At 40.1% G+C, this 22,052-nt stretch overlaps 1 protein-coding gene across 1 annotated transcript in view; it reads right to left on the reverse strand.

Annotated features, from left to right (window-relative positions):
• cfap20dc (CFAP20 domain containing) overlaps positions 1-22,052 on the reverse strand; it is a 400,449-nt gene that overhangs the window by 252,540 nt on the left and 125,857 nt on the right. Inside the window, exon 5 of the mRNA XM_060835856.1 lies at positions 2,624-2,738. Within this exon, the coding sequence (XP_060691839.1) occupies positions 2,624-2,738 (115 nt within the window). The remainder of the gene's footprint in view (positions 1-2,623; positions 2,739-22,052) is intronic.

The raw sequence follows: 22,052 nt of genomic DNA on the forward strand, positions 1-22,052 counted from the left end.
TAACCCTGTGTTGTAGCCTCACCAGTTTAACACCTCATTGTTGAAACATGCCTGGTGCTACTTATATCATGCCCTCCCGTATTCTTAACTGAACCAGTTTTGATCACCTGACTTAATATTAGAACACTGACAATCATGTCTAAAAAAACAACTACAGAGAAACAAAAATACAGGAAAATCATATAACAGACTTATTAGTAAAACTGAAGTACATAGGATTAAAGGGGCAATGGGAGTGTGGTGATTAAATTGGCTAAGGGATAGAAAGTAGATAGTAAGGGAAACCGTAGAAATTTTTATTTAGGTGTAGCTTTCAGATTACAGTGTTTTTAAGCATAAAAATGTCTTAGTCTGGAGGAGACACAACGTAATTTTAAAATTTGCAAATGATACATTATAAAAAATTATTAATCAATGTAAAGGATAGTGACAGACTTTAGGAACACAGAGGCAAACTTGTGAAATGGCCAGACACATATGAAATAAAATTTAATTCTGTATAGAGAATGCAAAATGGTACATTTTGGTAGGAAATTGAGATGAAGGGAAGCAAAATAAATGCTACAATTCGAAAAGGGATCGGTGAACATGAAAGACGTGGACATAAACTTTGAAGATGGCAAGACAAGTTCAAAAAATTATTAAAGAAGCAAATTGGATCCTTGGCTTTACTAATAAAGGTGATTTCCGAAGTGAGGTCTCTGTCTTATGGGGAAAGATTAAACAGATTGGCACTATATTTTGTGGAGTTTAGATGTAACATTACTGAAACATAAAAGGTTGTATGGACGTCTGACAAGTAGATGCTGAGGGCCTATTTCCTCTTCTGGGCGATTATAGATTATAGGGGGCAGAGTTTAAAGGGTTTGCAATGAAAGATGAAGTTGAGGAGGTACTTATTCTGTGTTATTCTTTAGAATTCCCTACTGCAAAGAGCAATGAAGACTACATCACTGAATATATTCAAAGCTAAATTAGAAAGATTTTTGATGTGGAAGGGGGTGAAGGGTTATTGATGGGGAGGAGAGTGTGGTGTCAAAAAGTGTGGCACTGGAAAAGCACAGCAGGTCAATCAGAGTCAAAAAATGTGGTGCTGGAAAAACACAGTAGGACACACCTTTTGACTGACCTCCAGCATCTGCAGTCCTCACTTTCTCCCAGAGGGGTGTGGTGGTCAGTCAGACAAGTGGAGTTGAGGCCACAATCAGAACAGCTATGAACTTATTAAATTGCGGAGTAGGCTCAAGGGGTTAATCCTACACTTATTTTTATGTTCTCACAATCGGTGTTGTTTATTGCCCTCATTCTTTTATAGACTTAATTTTCACTTCCTTTTGAATTTAACATATAGTTTAATGTTTTCCTCCATTACATGCATTCCAGCAGCTGAAAGTCATGTGCACCAATGTTAACTAGTGAGCATTGGCATGTTTTGTGGAATAAGTAAACTACTTATGTAATCTGCAATAAAGCTTTATAAATCACATTTGCATAACTACTCAAATAACTGATCAATAGCTTAATTGATAGAAATATGCTATCAATGTAGGTAATGTCATAATTCATTTATTTGCTAATTTATTACATTCTATTCATCTCTGAAAAAAAGTTTTTGCAGTGGAGGACAATATCAAAATTTACAGAATTATTTTAACACTTCTACCCTCTTGATTACCTTTAGTAAAATCATGCCTTAATTCAGGCAACAATTGTGCTCTGAGACACTGTCATTTTATCCACAGAGGTGAGAGGACTATTAATTCTAATATTGATCTTTAATTTTCTATTATTGATTCACACTGAATGTCCTCTTCCAAAAGTATAAATAATATCATTGTTCTATAAAATCTCAACTGAGGAAATGGCAATTATTTTGATAGCCAGAATACCCATATTTTAACTTCCTTCAGTGGAGTCAAGAAAGAATATTTGCGGGTAGTTTACACCGTGTTCTGCGCTGTATATTTTTCTCACTAAAATCTAAAGATTAGGAATAAGGGATACTAGTTTCCATGGGCCATGATTTTGTGGAAAGCTAACAAAATAATTATTGATGGCCCTGGATTTTATTCTAACTAAAAGTATTTGTGTATATTAAGTGCATAATTTTGCACAACAATAGGATACAGTAATATGCCACATAAATTTGTTGACTTGTCAAAGACACAGAAAACTCAAAGAAGCTGTCCAAGGTTGTAATGGCCAACTTGGAAGTCATATGCCACACAGAGCATAACATAGCAATTTTAATTTACTAAATACTGATCAACTCTCCAATTCTGTATACATGGCACAGAATTCTAGGCAACAAAAAGTCCAGCAGAGTTCCAAGTAGTAACAGTTGTGTGTGAAACTTCATTGTTGTATTCTGTGCAGGAAAGTACACCTAATCTCTATGATGACAAAAATGTAGCATCACGAGTTGAATTTCTCTTTTACTAAAGTCTCTTAAAAGGTTTAGGCAAAAGGAAACATTTCCCCAAAATACCCCAAAATGGAAACTGATGCAACTCGTTTCAAAGTTGGAAATATTCCTAACAATTAATAATTAAATTCCTTCTATATTTATCTAAAAGGTGACATTATTTTGGAGCTACTGATAATTATTTTAAAAGTAACATACGATTTTACGTTTGATAATACCCAATGGTATTTTTGCATGTAGTGGGGTTGCAGACAACTCCTTATGGATAGTTGATAAATACAGTCGTCGCTTGATATTTCCCAAATCAGTAATTCTGAAAAGAATGAAATAAAAAAGATTCTTGTCAATCCAATAAATCTTTCCAAAGAGAACCACATATATTCCTATCATTTATATGCAGGTCATACAGAACATAGATGGGAAAATGGAATTTAAAAATAGCCCTTTTACAAGATAAGTAATGAGTTTTTACTCCCATATTCAAACTTGGTGGCCATAGGCCTAAGCATAATGGAACCACTTTACATGCTAATTCATATCAAGCTTAATACAGAATTTTACTAGTCTAGTAACTTGGGAAGAAATTCAATTTATATATAAAATGAACATAAAGCTTTGATAAACCTTCTTGTTCTTGCACTTCAATTTTGTGTCCTCTCATAGCAATGTGTTACCAAATAAAAAAAAATGCAGCTTCATTCTCAAACATGTACCTGGCATTTCATATAGGATTTGTCATGCTCAAAGTCAGGCACAAAGCATTTTCTGTCAGTATCAGTTCCCAGATATGCATCTCCAACTCTGAATTACAATGCTCAATTTTACTGCTCACCACATAGGCCACTGATCTCTGCCACAGTGCATGTGAATGTATATAACTTTAATACATTTAGACTAAAGTCCATGATCACTATCAATGAATAAAATTGCTTCTATTGGAAAACAGCACTCAGCCTTACATACGAAAACCTCTGTATCCTCGTTTCCAAGGTGCTAAGTATAATAGAAATGACAACCAGCCAACTGATTCACAGAATGGGATTTCAAAGTTTACAACTTTTAACAGAAATACTAATGGCTTGATTTCACAGGTAAACAGAGTTAATCAGAGAAATACAAGTATTATTAGTAATACATCCCATGCAATCATGAGAACTACTATAAAAAAACTTACTTAACATTGAAAAATATCAATGTTATATTTAAAAGGCATCTGGGTGGTTATATGAATAGGAGGGTTAAGAGGGATGTGGGCCAAGTGCTGGCAAATGGGACTAGATTAGGTTGGGATATCTGCTCGGCATGGAGGAGTTGTGCTGTATATCTCGATGACTCTAGTTTCTCCTCATACGTTTTGGAAAAGGCACCTGGTTAGCTCAATTGACTAGATGGCTTTTGTGTCTTTAGAATAACAGCAGAATCAATTCCATTCTCATTGAGGTAGACTTGGGATCTGCCTCCTCAAGTGGTTCCCTTCAAGGCCTATAATCAATTGTCTCCCTCTAATCGGAAGAGATGCCAACAATTCCACAGGAACTGTTGCTAATTACCAGCTATATATCTTTGTAAGAGAATGCTGATAACTTCAGTGGGGAAACAAGCTGGCAGTTGGTGTATTTGACATGGTAAGGGACTAACTAGGAAGAAGATAGTGGGAACTAGTGTTGTAGTGTACATCAACATAAGAAAATGCTGATAAGACAGCAGTATTACTCAAGATATGGAATGCCAAAAAAGAATATAGATTTTTAGCATGAAGAACTGGCATTCAAATTATATCTATAGAGAATTATGTCCTTATTCAAAATTTTCTTTCCTTTCTATTTTTGGACTTTCTCAGACTAGAAAATCAACTCAGGCTGAGAATGGGAGCAAGCAGCATGCTTTGTGATCTGCTGCTAGGAACACAATTGCGAGAAAATGTAGGACATTCCTGTTCTAGAGTCATAGAGACGTACCGCACGGAAACAGATCCTTTGGTCCAACACATCCACGCCGACCAGATATTCCAACCCAAAGTAGTCCCACCTGCCAGCTCCCATATCCCTTCAAATCCTTCCTATTCATATACCCATCCAGATGCCTTTTAAATGTTGCAATTGTACTAGCCTCCACCACTTCCTCTGGCAGCTTAATCCATATACATACCAGCCTCTACGTGAAAAAGTCGCCCCTTAAATCTCTTTTATATCTTTCCCCTCTCACCCTAAACTCTGCTCTCTAGTTCTGGACTCCCTCACCCCAGGGATGAGACTTTGTCTATTTATTCTATGCATGCCCCTCACAATTTTGTAAACCTCTGGAAGGTCACCCCTCGGCCTCCGATGGTCCAGGGAAAACAGCCCCAGCCTGTTCAACCACTCCCTATAGTTCAAATCATCCAACTCTGGCAACGTCCTTTCAAATCTTTTCTGAACTCTTTTAAGTTTCACAACATATTTCTGAGTTTTGACTAGTTACATATTCAAAAATGCCTGATCTCTATTTACATTAAAATATTTTCTTTGTTGAAAAATAGTTTTGTAAAGTCCATTACCAATTAGCAATACAGATGGTTCAGACTCCTACGGCATAGCTCAGACCATTCAGCCCATCAAGCTCTTTGAATTAACGACTCAATTAGTCACACTCCCCTTGTGTTTCCCCACAATACCGTAATATGATTGTCCACTGTTGCTTTGCTCCTGCAGTTAGAACAAATTTTAGTGTAATATCATGTTTGCACTCTGAGGAAGGGAAAGAAAAGAAATCGAAAAGAAAACATTGATTGGGCATTGACATTACTGCATCTTTTGGCCCACTGAGGGCATTATTCCAAAGTTACATTTCGTAAAATGAACTGATTATCGACATCAAGCTTCAAAGCCAGCAATGTTCTGCTTGTAGAAGGAGTGCTTTTCAAGCAGAGTACCTTGCCCTGGATGGTGCTAAGCTTCTTGAGTTCTCAAAGCTGCACTCATTAGGCAAGTGGAGACTATTTCATCACACTTCTAAATGTTGGATAAGCTTTGGAGAGTGACTGACCTCAGAATTCAGTCTCCAACTTATACTTGAAGTTGTGGTATTTTTGCTCACTTAAATTTCTGGTTAACGGTAAACTCTTAGGACATTGTTGGAGGACAATAACGAACAGCATGCAGTTGAATGTCAAAGGGAGATGATTAGATGCTCATTTGGTGTAGATGGTCTTGCGCATGTGGGCGTTTTTTACTACTTATCAACTTAAACCTGAATGTTTCCAAGGTTTTGCAGCATGCAAATATGGACTGCTTCTGTATCAAAGGAATTCCAAATGGTAATGAGTAAACATCTGTAAACACCCCTACATCTGACATTATGATGGAGGGAAGGTCATTGATGAAGCAGCTGAAGATGGTTGGGCTGAAGACACTACACTGAGGAACTCCTGCAGAGATATCCTGGAGCTGAGATGTCTGACCTCCCACAACCGTGACTCCTATGTGCCAGATATGATTCCAACCAGCAGAAAGTTTTCCCCCCTGATATCCACTGATTCCAATTTTGCGAGGGTTCCTTGGTAACACACTCGGTCAAATGCAGCCTTGCTGTCAAGGGCTGTCACTCTCACCTCACCTCTAGAATTCAGCTCTTTTGTCCACGTTTGAATCAAAGCTGTAATGAGGTCAGGAACTGGGTGGCCCTAGCAGAACCCAAATTGGTCATCACTGAGCAGGTTATTGCTGAGCAGGTGCTGCTTGTTTCCCACTGCTTCTGAGCACTGAGTAGAGCAGTTGCTTCAGCAGTCTCTTGTCTCAAATACAAATCACATGTCCTGCCTCGCGAAGTGGTAACTACCGTTGAATGATTAGTGCCTTCGTGCTGGGACTATTAATTTGGGAGAGGATACTGATGTTCGATTGCTCTTTTTGTGATCAGATTTGGCAGATCTTACAAAAGGCATTACTTGTGGTATTTCTTCAGTGCCTTATGGTGCCTGCTGTAGATGGCTCAAGCCTTCAAAGCACAAATATTGGCCACGGCTATTTTGAGCTCTCTGCATCAATGCATGTCTTCCAGTTTTAACTTCAGCTTGCAATTAATCCTGACTCCCTCTTTTGAAATATTAACTGTGTTATCTTTCTAAAGTTTTACCTCGTTACTTAATATACTTCAACACTGCTTCTGTAGCTTCATTGAATTTTCTTATCGTTTTGCATCAACCTTTTCTTCAGCCAAGTATCCAAGATGCCTCACTTTGCAAAAATGCTATACAAGTAGTTTCAGTTGAACAAAATAAAACATCAATATTGTCAACAAATAGTTTTGAAAATTGTAGTCAAGCCTAATTATATAGGCAATGCTTCATTATGCCATTTGAATTAATTTGAACAGGGAGGAAATAATGGGAGGAAATAATTAGTAAGCTGGAATTGCTTTTTTTTAACAGAAGAAGCTGAGGGAGAGATTAATCGAGTTTCTGGAATAATGAGGGGATTAAATAGAATGGACAAGATCTATTGTTTAGCAAAAGACTAAATAACTAGGGGGTATAAACTCAAATGGAAGAGAACTAAACAGGAGCTTCAATTAGATGGTTATGGATCTGGGACCCACTAAACAGGTAGTAGAGCTAAAATCTGCTTCTTGAGATAATGGTTCTGAAAGGGTTAAGATTAGATTAGATTACTTACAGTGTGGAAACAGGCCCTTCGGCCCAACAAGTCCACACCGACCCGCCAAAGCGCAACCCACCCATACCCCTACATTTACCCCTTACCTAATACTACGGGCAATTTAGCACGGCCAATTCACCTGACCCGCACATCTTTGAACTGTGGGAGGAAACTGGAGCACCCGGAGGAAACCGGGGAGAACGTGCAAACTCCACACAGTCAATCTCCTGAGTCGGGAATTGAACTCGAGTCTCAGGTGCTGTGAGGCAGCAGTGCTAACCACTGTGCCACCATGCTGCCCATAGTGTTAGTGACTGCAATAAAGTCCACTGAGGAGATTTAGTCTTATTTTGTAGCAGGGTAGAATTTGGGGGAAGAATGGCTATGGATCTCAGAGTAGACAGATTTGTTACCCATGTATCCCAACAGTCTTAATATCTAACTAGCTTATGTAACTTAAGTTGTATCTAACTGCTATAATTTAAAATTCACTTGTGGCACGTGGATGTCACTGGCTGGCCAGTATCTATTGGCTGTCGCAAATTATTCTTAAGAAGGTGGTTGTGGGCTGCCTTCTTGAACTGCTGCAATCCATGAGCTGAAGGCAGATCCATAATTAGGGTAAAAAATATTGATATAGCATCAAACTATATCTTGTTTAAGACAAAAACCTCTTCTTGTTAAGATTCACTAGGGTTTGTTTACCACTAAAAGTCAAATAGGCCCTTAGACCCAATCAAGGAAAGAGGAATAGTGGCACCATTCTTCTGGCTACAAATACCACAAAATTATCATCACATTTTACAAAAAATGGATAATCATCTGACATGTTAGGACACTGCAGGCTATGCGTCAGGATGGGATTAGAACAGCAAAATGGAATAGGCTGGATGATATATTTTAGCCAGCACAATGGATGGCATCCTTTCACACTGCAAATGTTTCTAGGTAATAAAAGAAAACTATAAGAATTTGTTTTTGGAAGTTGCAACTTCACAATAAATGACAGGAGAAGATTCTTAGCATGCAATGAAACAGCTGGATAACAAACACTTTCTTTGCAAAGTACAACTTCTAAAAAAGTCATTCTAAAGACGATTGTTTCACTAAATCCAAGATAATATGGTTCTAATCGAACACCTTGATTCAATGGCCTTACAGTAACAGAACTTTAAAAAAAATCTATAATTGAAACATGTTCATAGTTGTGGAAGATAAGCTCAGTATTATACACCAGAACTTTACCATTGCTCGTAATCTTGATTTTAAATGTTAGTTAAAATTTCCAGTGGATCCTGGTAGAGTAATTGCAGCAGATTTCTCAGGAATCAATATTTTTCCATTTGCAACAACAGTATCATAGAGCTAGGATAGTAATTCTTCATGCACAAACTAACCACCTAACTGTAGTATTAAATCAATGAAAGTAGGATGAAGTTAGAATGCTCACTTAAGACAGTTGTGTTTTTTTTATTAATGGAATAAGTACCAGCAGATCTATAATGCAATAACCAGGATCAAACATACTGTTGGAGAATTAAAGATTTGACACTGAAAAAATTTAGGCAGTCAAAACCAAAACCAATTCTTTCAATGTGCCTCAAACTCTACCCATGATAACTAATTATAGCAAACACTTACAATTTGAAACAAATTCAAACTACGGATTTTGAGAGTGAAAGTGGGTTTTGTTTCACTGCTTTGCTGGATAGTGCCAAATTCGAACTGTGATTTTAATTTGATAGCCCTTGGTCATCCCAGGCATCTGTCCAAAATAAACATTCAATGAATTGAAATGCTTAAATAAAGCTCCTGTACATTTTCAGGTATCAGGAAATTTATGTGAAACTGCTCTGTGCTAGTACCTGATTTGCTATCCATCTAACCACAGCAAAACTGACCAGAGGTTGCTGCAGATGTATTACTTGAAAGGATCCTCATACCAATTAGGAAAAGGTAAGTCCTCACATAAAAGTTATAGTTGCGTTACTAAAAATCACAACTTCAAGTGAAAGGACTTAAAATCAAGCATTGGAAGCCTTAAGAACCAAATTAAAACCTGTAGAAGGCATCTGTGTAAACTTCTTTATGAGGGAAAAATAAAACATTATACCCTCTAAGCTGAAATATTTTACATTCCTACACGGGTAATTAAATAACTTAAAAGAAAATCAGTTTTAAGGTATGAAAAGAAATTTAAACTTGTTAATTGATGTACTTCATTCTAACTGGTGAGTCTGTTCCTGAAACTTCTGTTCACTAATTTTCCTCATTGCTGCAGACCCTTCCTCTCCAGATTGTGGCATCTCCTACTGCCGAACTCTCCATGTTATGGCTTTTTCAGCATTCCCTGATTCTGAATTTTGGCAAATCTGACAGCTAGTCCTCCACGTTGTGGTGTCTTTCTACTTCCTGACTCTCTGGATTGTAGCAACTTCCCGTACCTCAATCTTTGAACTGAGACCTTTTCCTATTCCTGTCCCCTGGCTTGTGGCCTCTTCCATATCCCGATTCCTGCCCATCCCTCTCAACGCTTTCTTCTCCTGAGTTTATGTTCCTATTCAAAACACAGATTAAATCTGTAGAAGTGCAAATTCCTATAGTTCAGAGTGGTGGAGGTTTTACAATCCATGCTTACTTTGAATGCTCTCACTCAACTCTTCCCTCTCACTGAGTGAGGGCTTGGGAGGAGAGCAGTGAGGCAGGAACAGCTTTGAAAGTCTTTCAAAAAAACACATGGATTGTTGTAAAATGCGCAGCACTTTGGAAGCATTCGGACTTTTTCTTCTATGCTAATACAGCTCCTGCTTTGAATTGAATTTGGATCTCGAATAGTAATACAGTCCTGGAGAAACAAATGTTGTGATGTTCAATAAGATTACAGGTCCCGTTGATTTGGCAACGTTAAAGTGAAACAATGTTAAAGAGGGCAACTTTAAAGTAGGGCTTACTGTATATCATTCCAGGCTGCATGTAGATTTCCTTTTAGAAGTTTCTGACTGTTTCAGCAGTACTGAGAAAACCATTGAAAGGAGTTTTGGGAGACACAAACCTTTCCTGATCTATATTCAACACAATTATTTCCATAATGGCATTCTCTTGGGTTCACCACAGGGGCTAGAAGATGAGGAGAAATAGCACAAAGCAAAACGAGTTCATAGATCATGAGATCCCTGTAAAACTTGCTGAAAGTGGAGCTGATGCAGGATGCCCCACTCTATAAATGCCTCTTACTGATATCTTGTTGGAAGATAACCAGTTACATTTTGAAATTTCAAATATGAATCTGACTAAACAGCAATGGGTGAGATGTCTCCAATCCAAGAGAGAGATTCTCTTCGCATGACTGTTACCTATCAACCTTGCATCTGAATATTACCAACACTGTTTGTAGAGAGCTGCTGAAGTGGCTGTGGCCTTTAATTCCCATACAATAATCTATTTCAGGCTACAAGTTATGACATAATTGACACCATACCGTTTTCAGTCCTTTTTTTCATCAGGGATGTGTTGAAAGCAATTTGCTGCAATCAGAACTAATATATCTGATTCCCTCTGAAGTCAGTGAAGTAAAAGAAAGAGCTACAGCTTGCAACAGGAGGTTTTTCTTGTATCTTTATTACCTTCATTGTTTAATGTAAAGAGCCAGTGATGTACATGGACAGGATGGTAATCCACTGTGAATATTATTTCTTGTTTTTCCAGTTTCTTGACAATGATTTTGATGCCTTTATCCTGTAATAGGTTCCAATAACATCCCAAACCTCCAGATTTATGATCAGGTGTCAGACTGGCTGCTTAGTGCTAAGGAATATCTTTCGACTGGCTCAGGATTGCCATCATAAACCAGAGCAGTTAGGGATGCTGATAACCACTATAGACTCATAACTCCACCAGACATCTCATAGAACAAATTTCACTCTTTGAAGCAGAAGATCTGCTGCTTGAACAGATTTGTTACAGTTTGTTCAACATGCCCATATAAATTCCATGGGCTGAATCTTACACTTTTCTGGCAAAGTCCGAATTGTGTAAAATGTTTTGGAGGCGTTTTTTGCCACAAGACCTAGTGAGTTATCTCACCATATTAATTACCAGTCTTACCCTTGTAGCATTTCTCATATCAGATTCCAGCCTCTTCTAAGTCTGTGTCATTCCCAGAACAGCTTGTCACTCAGCTGATATCCAGCTAAAGGCCAGCAATCGCTTTGTCCTGTGGCATGCTTGAAAGGTTGTTGTGTATCTTGACAAGCATTGGCAACCTGTGCTGCCCTTCACTAGCAACATCATGTAACAAAGCAGCAAAAAAACTACCTTGCCCAAGGCACTTAGCTGACATGACTGACATCCCCTCGCACATGTAATCCCATTCTTTCACCCTAGTTACAGTTCACCACCACACCACATACTTTATCTGCCTATATCCACATCACATCTGAACATATTTTAAGTCAGCACTACCCTGTCCATAATGCCCACTATATACCCCACAGTTTGTCACTGACCAGTAGGGTAATATCACATGCAGGCACATAATAGGATTAATGCAAAAATAAGCTTTTATTAACAGAAAGCAAAAGGGAATACAAATAAAGCCAACAGCGGCTGAAGTTCACCCCATAACCTGATCTCAGCCCCGTGACCAGAAAATATTTCAAATTCTGTAACTGTCTGATGCATTCAGCTCTCATCTATTGGAAGTGGCTGTCAATAAGGACTATCCAGAAGCAACAAGCACACTATTTGAGAGGTTGGCAAGAAAGCAGGCTAATGTTAGACATAGACAGATCAAAATCTTTTCTACCATGGTGCCACAACTACTTTCATTAAACTCAATTTCAGCAGCTTCAGTACTCTGCATGTGAATAAAATGCAAGTTCAATATGATCCTCACAAGCCTCTACCCATACTCTCCTTAATGCCAAAGATATTCAACATTGAAATCTAAATAGCCAAACCCTTAGCTCCCCTTTCCCTATGTGCTTAAACAAATGCATTGCCTTCCCTTTTTATTCACAATTTTTAAAAATTATCATGTTCCATCACAGGTTGTCGGTGATACATTACCCTTAAAATCACAGATCTCTGACACTGCGAGACATATCTATAATTACATACATTAAACTGATAAAAATGAAAACTGTTACTGGATAAACTATTTGTCAGGATTTTTAATAATAATAAGGGTAAAACTATCAACATTAAGGAATAAGTTAGACAGCAACACCTGGCATCTACATATGTGTAGTTAAGAGGGGAAATCAGAAAATTTTTTCACAAATTTCTCTACTCAGGGGTTTCATTGTAACAATATCTCACTGAGAATGAAGGAATAAAATTTGCACACTAATACATAATGACTAAAAGTTAGAGGTTGTCCATTCAAGTGAATATTTAAAAGCATCATAAGAAAGATGATCTGCATGAATCTCAATAAATGTTGCATGCTGAGTAATTCCAACATTTATGATTATATTGATGCTACTGATGACAGATTATAATGTGCGACCTTTTTCAAGTTTAGTTATGTAAATTACCACAAAATGTTTTGTGATTATTTATTTCTTAAAAGTAAAATCGGTTTCAAGGACTACCTGTAATAGAAAGATCATAGATTAATAGGGTACAGAAATAGGTCTGGGTGGACTACTGTTCAGAGGTTCAGTGAGAAATTGTTGAGCCAAATGGCCTGTTCCCATTCTGTAGGGATTCTATGATCATAGCATGATTCTTGCTAAATGTATTCATTGCTTGAGGTTGAATCTGTATTTAGAGCTATTAGAGCTTTAGAGGTAGATTTCTCTACCTCATTTACTAAAACAATGGAGAAAGTTAATGGGATTTAAGCATTCGTCATTATTCTGCTACCACTCATTATGCTGTCACATTTTACTATGGCCACAACTACTTCTCGAATGGACACACTCCATGCTATTCTCCTCAATATTTTAAAGACCACTGCCTTTTAGTTTTTCTGCATTTCTGTTTCTGGACTGAAATGGGAAAAGGATTGTTTCAAAATCAAGGCTTGTGGAAAGGATTAGTATGCATTTTAAAAACAAGTTAACACTCATCATTGTTGTTTGTTCAAACAGGAGGCAAGTTACTACAGATGAGCTGTGTATGAAGGGAGATTTGGCTGGCAAGAAGTAGCTGAGTGGACTGTGCAGAGGACACCGGTTGTTGACAATAAAGACCTCTGCCTTCCAACAGTGTGCAATTGGCTCCCAGATAGGTGAATAGCTTGTGGGTGTGATTGTTTGTTCATAAAGTATTACATCTCCAAAACGTAAAGAACTGTCTTTTCTCTTTAGTAAAACAGCTGAATCCTGAAGCAATTTATTTTCCTTCATCAGTTACCGTAATCTATGACTTTTAACAGTGAATCAGAGACTTTAGGTGTGAACCAGTCTCTTTGCACCCCCTGCATGTGAGTAAAAGTACCTGAAAAAAGATAGAGGAGCAACAAGCCCTGACAAATCAAAATAATCATCTCAGCGAATCTTGGCAACTTTCCAGGCCTTCCCTCCACCCACTGATGTGTTTTAGTCTCTGCATGCATGAGTAGACAGAGGTTTAAGGGGGTTAGAGTTTTACTAGGAGAGTTATAGGTTGACAGTTCATTATTAATTATTGGTAGATAGAATCTATTTATCCCCAATAAGTAGTAATTCTTGTCAAGTACAGAAACATGGCCCATTCTTTCTGTCAATTTATACCTAAAGGATGGGTAAATTTGGGAGCTTTTTTGAACTTTTATAAAATCTACAACTTCTGTGTTGACTCCAATATGCTTCCCTATGAGGCAAAACAATATGAATCAGATTATTGTTCTCTGTTTGCTTGCCTGAATGCGTTATATTACAAAGATTAGTAATTTAACCATAAACTATGGTGTGATTTGAACTCATGCTTACTGTGAATCATGATTAGGATTTTGACATGGGAATAGCAGAATTTTGCATATCCATAGGACAGGATCCAATGATGATATTTCTTTGTTGCAGTAATACTGAGATGCTGAACTCAACAAGTAGAAGGTAGTGCGTGTACAAAATGAGTTGCCAGAAGTAGTGATGGAGGCGGGTACAATTAAAACAGTTAAAAGGTATCTGGATGGGTATATAAACAGGTTCAGTTTGGAGGGATATGGGCCAAATACTGTCAAGTGGCACTAGGTCAGTTTGGGATGTCTGGCCTGTGTGGACAAGTTGGACAGAAACGTCTGTTTTTATCTTCTATGATTCCATAGCTATAAAGTGGCAAGAATATGCCATTATCCTGATACTTAGAACAATGAAAATGATAATGATAATAAAAAACCTCAATTAGAATGCTTTGATCAATAGTTTGGTAAAAACAATGACTGCAGATGCTGGAAACCAGATTCTGGATTAGTGGTGCTTGAAGAGCACAGCAGTTCAGGCAGCATCCAAAGTGCAGCGAAATCGACGTTTCGGGCAGTCGATTTCACTGCACTTTGGATGTTGATCAATAGTTTATCATCTGCTTGGTCCAATTCCAAGGCCCTGTAGTAAGAAGTGATTACTGTGATTCCTTTTATGATAATCAATGTGGTCATTCTTCTCAGAATGATCTTGTGACTGCTGAGTATGGACACGAGGGATCAGAAGGAGATAGGATACATCTCCTTCAACCATCTCGAATAAGCACATGAATTGCATCATTGCCAGGTATCCACTATGTTTTCAGTTTATATACCATTATTCTTAATTGGGCAAAGGCATAACTTTCCCATAAGGGGTTACATTACATTGATACAAAATCCACATGAAATTATGGAGAAGCCTTGGTCCCTCACTTTATAATTTCCAAGAACTTCTGCACTGAAATAATTGCATGCACTGTAAATGTTCCCTTGCATACCACTGCGTTTTCATATCATTTAACTTATTATTTTCTTTGAATCATTTCTGTGTGTGGAAATTGGCTGCTATGTTTCCTTGCTTTACTACAATGACAGCAAAATTTAAATGATAAAAATATTGAGCAGAAAAAGACCAGCTTTCCCATCTGCCTATCTAATAATGTTGAAAACCCCACTGCATTAGGAGATCCTCTCGACACCCTGGCTCCAATGTACTCTACTTGAGACAGCGATTAACTAGACTAAGAACCCTAAGTCCTGAGGAAAATTAAAACTGAATGGAAGTCCCAAACATTCTCTCTAAGCAAACTTACCAGAGACTTCCTGATATATATCATTTGATACCTATGTTTCATGCGATGTGAAATTCACCAGTCCTCTCCTGAAGCCCTCTCACCTCATACCAGTGATTTGTTCCATACTTCTACTATTTACATCGAATCATAGAATCCCTACAGTGTGGAAACAGGCCCTTCAGCTCAGCAAGACAACACCAACCTTCTGAAGAGTAACCCACCCAGATCCATTCCCCTATCCTATATTCATTTAATCTGTACATCTTTTGGAGTTTGGGAGGGAATCCACGCAGATGCAGGGAGAATGTGCAAACTCCATAAAGTTACCCGAGGCTGGGTTCAAACCTGGGTTGCTAGCGTTGTGAGGTAGCCATTGTGTCACTATACTGCCCCAAAGTAACCTGACAACTAACCATTCCCTTCTTATATTTGATTCTTATACACAGATTTATGCATGACCTAAGTGAAGTAATCTGACATCATACACAAAAGCCAATCCTTTGATTACTTTATTGATTAGCTCAGTTAAATAGGTGAAGTTTATCCTGTTCTAATCTACATCGAGCAGGTCAAGTGTTTTAGATACAAAGTGATTTTAAACTGAATCAATTATGTAGTACTGTTCTAATCATTTAGCTAGGAATCTCGATATAATTATGAGCTATATAATTATGAGCTAGATGTTTATCTTTCACTATAAGTTTCCATTTTTCTAATTGTGACATACAAATGTTCCTAATGTTATAAAGTGAAGGTTGACACCCCTTGATAAAAAAAATCTGAAAGAGAGGCATCTTGCCCTCTAATCTGTAAAAGGTGTGTGAAGAATGGTGTAAACTGCCTTTCAGCAACTGCTAGTGGTTAAATAAAATAAATACTTGACCATCACTTTAAAATCAATAAGTACAAATTTATTAATCTAACTCTATCAGTGAACAAATTAATTAAACTATTAACAAATCAAAGGAATTCCTTCTAACTACTAACTATTCCCTGAATAAAACAAGATTCTAATGGCATGCTGTTCAATAAATGCAAGTCTCACTCATATAACAAAAATAAAATTTCTCTTGAAATTGCAGTCAGGTTACGTGTCTTCCAGAATGTTCTGTGCTTTCTTCCGTCGAGTCTTCTGTCAGGAACACCTCCTCCAATTCTTGTCAGGAACATTCCTCCAATTCTTCATTGTTGGTCCTGTTATTATTTAGATGGTGCTTTCTATAATACACAGGTGAGAGCCAATTTCTCTCTTGATAGCTGAGGGTTGTTAGCTCTGGTGGATGGCAGTTTGCTCTCTGTTCCAGCAAACTTTAAAACTGTTCACAAACATCCATTTTAATCCCTCCGCACAGAAAAATAATCATCTTTTAAAGGGACCATACAATGTTCCCCCCCTTTTACAATTGTACAATTTTATAAATACCAAATTCTAACTTCCTGTCTCCCAATCTAAAATTATTCAATCAAATTTCATAACACTAATATCTGCAAATAAGCAGATCATCTCCCTGTCACAAGAAGAGCAAGAATTGTTTAATTCTGTTGGACACAATGACTTTCCTCCTTGAAGCAGAATCACAGCGAAGTTCACAGTACCATGCTGGCCCCTTTGAATAGAAGGCAGGGTGAAGAATGGAAAAGAAACAGTCAAAAGGAACTTGTTAGTTGGGGCACTGAACAGGCATTTTTATGGTCACAGATGCAAATCTAGGGTGGTGCTCATATCAAGAATATGAATCAAGGAAATGGATGTCTAATAATCCTAAAAATGTTGAGAATGGATTGTATAGTATAGAAATAGCACTCCCTCTTATGAAGAAAGATTCTATCACAATCTACTGGACTTAGAGACGCATTTCAGGACATATCTGTTATTTTCATCAATGATGTGGCTTGAGTTCAGATTCTGGTATAATACATCATTCAGCTTGTGAAAATGGGACTTTGTGTCCCACTTCTAAATCAATTATCAGAGTAAAGATCAACAGGATGTCCTAATAAGCAATAGGCTTAGAATTGACCTCAAAATAAGAAGAAGGAGTGATCTACTTTGAGTATTTGCCCCTTGGTGACTGGACAATTACATAAATGATGGGCATAAAAGTGTCACCTGTCCCCAAGCAATGGTTTCCCATAAATGGAAGGGACACTTCCGAAGAAAATAGATTTTGAAGATATCTTAGATTACCAAAGTAGACTAACAACAAAAGAGACAGCTTAGTAATGGATACCGCCATCCTTCTGCTCCATCATCAGTTGGCTTTATATTTTAAAAAAATTACTTTAAAACCACCTATAACCTCCAATCTCTTTTTTTAGCTATGACTCCCATTTCAAATCTCACAAATGGCAAAAAATCCAAAGATGACGTGAAGGGAAAGTTTTCTTCAAAAAATAATGGTTCATATTTAAAATGTGCTGTTTCAACATGTGAGCTGCAGATTAAACTGTAAGTTTCAAAAGGGAGATAATTATACAATTATAATTATCTAAAGTGAAAAAGAATGCTGGATTATGCAGAGAGGATAATGAAGTAGAAGGTTAGTTTCTCTTGTACAAATGTGATCATACTATGGCTTTAACAGGTGTATTTGTCCTTGTTTTTGAAGTGAGGCTTTAAGATAGAGGTGAAGAACTCTCCATTTGAATCCAATAAAGTAAACAGCACGTGAGGCCTTGAGTTCGTTTTTTAAGCTGAAACAGTAGAAACAACAACCTGAATGGGTGGGCTCAAGCTCTCCTCGAGCCAGGATTTTTTAGTTTTAGATTTTCAGTAGCAGTTGTTGTGGGGTCTTGAAGCTGAGTTTCGAAGCTGCAATACCTCTCTCCCTACTACCACTCTCTCTCTCTCTTTTAAGAGTTTTCCCTTGACATTTTCTTCCTGGACTAGAGAAGTTCATGTGAGACAATCGATTTTACTGACTTTGCCTTTGCCAAGCATGTGTTTATGGAATGTTACTATATTGAAAGTTACTGTTTATCTGTTAAATAATCTATTATTCTGTTAAGCCTTCAAGTTGAGTTAAGTTATTCTAATTTCTTCTTTATTTTGCTGTATTTCAAGTAAAATAAAGTATGATTTGTTTCAAGATGGTAGTTTGACCAGTCAGATTGCATCTGGAATGCAATGCCTGGCACTTGCCTTTAAAATAAGACAAAGTTAGGGTATCTGGGCTTTCATCTTAATATGGTAAAAACAATGAATGCAGATGCTGGAAACCAGATTCTGGATTAGTGGTGCTGGAAGAGCACAGCAGTTCAGGCAGCATCCAAGGAGCAGTAAAATCGACGTTTCAGGCAAAAGCCCTTCACCAGGAATACAGGCAGAGAGCCTGAAGGTTGGAGAGATAAGTGAGAGGAGGGTTGGAGTGCGGAGAAAATAGCATAGAGTACAATAGGTGAGTGGGGGAGGGGATGAGGTTGATAGGTCGGGGGGGAGAGGGTGGAGTGGATAGGTGGAAAAGAAGATAGGCAGGTAGGACAAGTCATGGGGACAGTGCTGAGCTGGAAGTTTGGAACTGGGGTGAGGTGGGGGAAGGGGAAATGAGGAAACTGTTGAAGTCCACATTGATGCCCTGGGGTTGAAGTGTTCTGAGGCAGAAGATGAGGCGTTCTTCCTCCAGGCGTCTGGTGGTGAGGGAGCGGCTGAAGGAGGCCCAGGACAACCATGTCCTCGGCAGAGTGGGAGGGGGAGAGCTGCCATCCCCACGCTGATAAATGATATCACTTCTGCCCCCATCATGGTCGCACCCACAGCCACTTCCGCCCCTCACAATTCCTCATGCACCACACGGGACATCACTTCCACCCCTCACATCATCGCTGATGTTACACGCTTAGTGACATTCCCCCCCCCACTGCTGTGTTTGCCACTTCAACCCCCACCAACGCCACTCACCTGCATTCTGCTGACATGCCCCCCACAGATCCCACTGACACCATCCCTGCCCCAGAACCCTGAGGGTGACACCACCCCTGCTCATGACTCCACCCCCCGCCCCCCCACCACCACTCCCACTCCAATTACTGGCTCCGTCCCCACTCCCAGCTCCACACCCACACCAGACCCCAGCTCCCAGCCCTGTTGAGTTTTCACCCATCCCTCCAGACATCCTCCTCACTGAGGACGAACGATCAGTCCTCAGCAAAGGACTCATCTTCTTCCCCCTCCGCCCACGCATCAATAAATTTAATACACGTCGTGACGTCGAAAACTTCTTCTGCCGCCTCCGCCTTCGAGCTTACTTTCACAATCAGGACTCCCGCCCACCTTCTGAGGACTCCTTCGCCCACCTCCAACATACTGCATCCACCTGGACACCCCGTGCTGGCCTAATACCTGCCCTCAACCTCTTCATCTCCAACTGCCGCTGGGACATTAACCTCCTCAATCTGTCTACCCCTCTCCCCCACTCCAACCTCTCACCCTTACAACGCACAGCCCTCCAATCCCTCTGCTCCAATCCCGACCTCACCATCAAGCCAGCAGATAAAGGGGGCGCAGTGGTAGTCTGGCGCAGTGACCTCAACACTGCTGAAGCCAAACGCCAACTCGAGGACACCTCTTCCTACCGCCCCCTCGACCATGACCCCATCCTCCCATCACCAAACCATCATCTCCTAGACCATACAGAACCTCATCACCTCAGGAGATCTCCCAGCCTCAGCTTCCAACCTCATAGTCCAGGAACCCTGCACTGCCCGGTTCTACCTCCTTCCCAAGATCCACAAGCCTGACCACCCTGGCCGACCCATTGTCTCAGCATGCTCCTGCCCCACTGAACTCATCTCTACCTACCTCAACATTGTCCTATCTCCCCTAGTCCAGGAACTGCCCACATACGTTCAAGACACCACCCAGGCCCACCACCTCCTCCAAGACTTCTGTTTACCTGGCCCCCACCGCCTCATCTTCACCATGGATATCCAATCCCTCTACACCTCAATCCACAATGACCAGGGTCTCCAAGCCCTCCATTTCTTCCTCTCCCGACGTCCCCAACAGTACCAATCCACCGACACCCTCATTCGTTTGGCCAAACTGGTCCTCACCCTTTACAGTTTCTCCTTCGAATCCTGCCATTTCCTCCAGACCAAAGGGATAGCCACAGGCATCTGTATGGACCCCAGCTATGCCTGTCTCTTTGTTGTCTATGTAGAACAGCCGATCTTCCGTAATTATACCGGCACCACTCCCCATCTCTTCCTCCGCTATAGTGATGACTGCATTGGTGCCACTTCGTGCTCCCGCGAGGAAGTTGAGCAACACACTCACCAACACATTCCACCCAGACCTTAAATTTACCTGGACCATCTCTGACACCTCCCTCCCCTTCCTGGACCTCTCCATCTCCATTAATGACGACCAATTTGACACCGACATTTTTTACAAACCCACCAACTCCCATGGCTACCTGAAGTACACCTCTTCCCACCTACCTCCTGCAAAAATGCCATCCCGTATTCCAATTTCTCCGTCTCCATCGTATCTGCTCCCAGGAGGACCAGTTCCACCACAATACAAACCAGATGGCCTCCTTCTTTAGAGACCACAATTTCCCTTCCCACGTGAGTAAAGATGCCCTCCAACGCATCTCGTCCACATCCCGCACCTCTGCCCTCAGATCCCACCTCTCCAACTGTAACAAGGACAGAACGCCCCTGGTGCTCACCTTCCACCCTACCAACCTTCACATAAACCAAATCATCCCCCGACATTTCCGCCACCTCCAAACAGACCCCACCACCAGGGATATATTTCCCTCCCCACCCCTTTCCATCTTCCGCAAAGACCATTCCCTCCGTGACTACCTGGTCAGGTCCACGCCCCACTACAACCCACCCTCCCATCCTGGCACCTTCCCCTGCCACTGCAGGAATTGCAAAGCCTGTGCCCATACCTCCTTCCTCACCTCCATCCAAGGCCCTAAAGGAGCCTTCCACGTCCATCAAAATTTTACCTGCACATCCACCAATATCATTTATTGTATCCGTTGCTCCTGATGCGGTCTCCTCTACATTGGGGAGAATGGACGCCTCCTGGACGCTTGAGGGAACATCTCCAGGACACCCGCACCAATCAACCACACCACCCTGTGACCCAACATTTCAGCTCCCCCTCCCACTCTGCCGAGGACAAGGAGGTCCTGGGCCTCCTTCACCGCCGCTCCCTCACCACCAGACGCCTAGAGGAAGAACGCCTCTTCTGCCTCAGAACACTTCAACCCCAGGGCATCAATGTGGACTTCAACAGTTTCCTCATTTCCCCTTCCCCCACCTCACCCCAGTTCCAAACTTCCAGCTCAGCACTTGTCCTACCTGCCTATCTTCTTTTCCACCTATCCACTCCATCCTCCCCCCCCCGAGCTATCACCTTCATCCCCTCCCCCAATCACCTATTGTACTCTATACTATTTTCTGCCCCCCCCCCCCCCCCCCCCTCCTTTCACTTATCTCTTCACCCTTCAGGCTCTCTGCCTTTATTCCTGATGAAGGGCTTTTGCCCGAAATGTCAATTTTACTGCTCCTCGGATGCTGCCTGAACTGCTGTGCTTTTCCAGCACCACTAATCCAGAATTTCTTAATACATTTTGAGGTTGTTTGGTCTGGTGCATAACCCAAAGCATGCACAGACATTTTAGTGATCTTCTGTTCAATGTTTCATAGGTATGTAAATCTTGGTTTGTGACAGAGACAAATTAAGTCAACGAAAATAGCTATTACTGGAAAAGCCCAACAGGTCTGGCAGCATCGATAGAGAGAAGACACTGTTAACGTTTTGGGTCTCGTGACTCTTCTTCAAAATTAGT

This window comes from Hemiscyllium ocellatum, chromosome 14 (assembly GCF_020745735.1).
Source record: "Hemiscyllium ocellatum isolate sHemOce1 chromosome 14, sHemOce1.pat.X.cur, whole genome shotgun sequence".
NCBI classification, from domain to species: Eukaryota; Metazoa; Chordata; class Chondrichthyes; order Orectolobiformes; family Hemiscylliidae; genus Hemiscyllium; species Hemiscyllium ocellatum.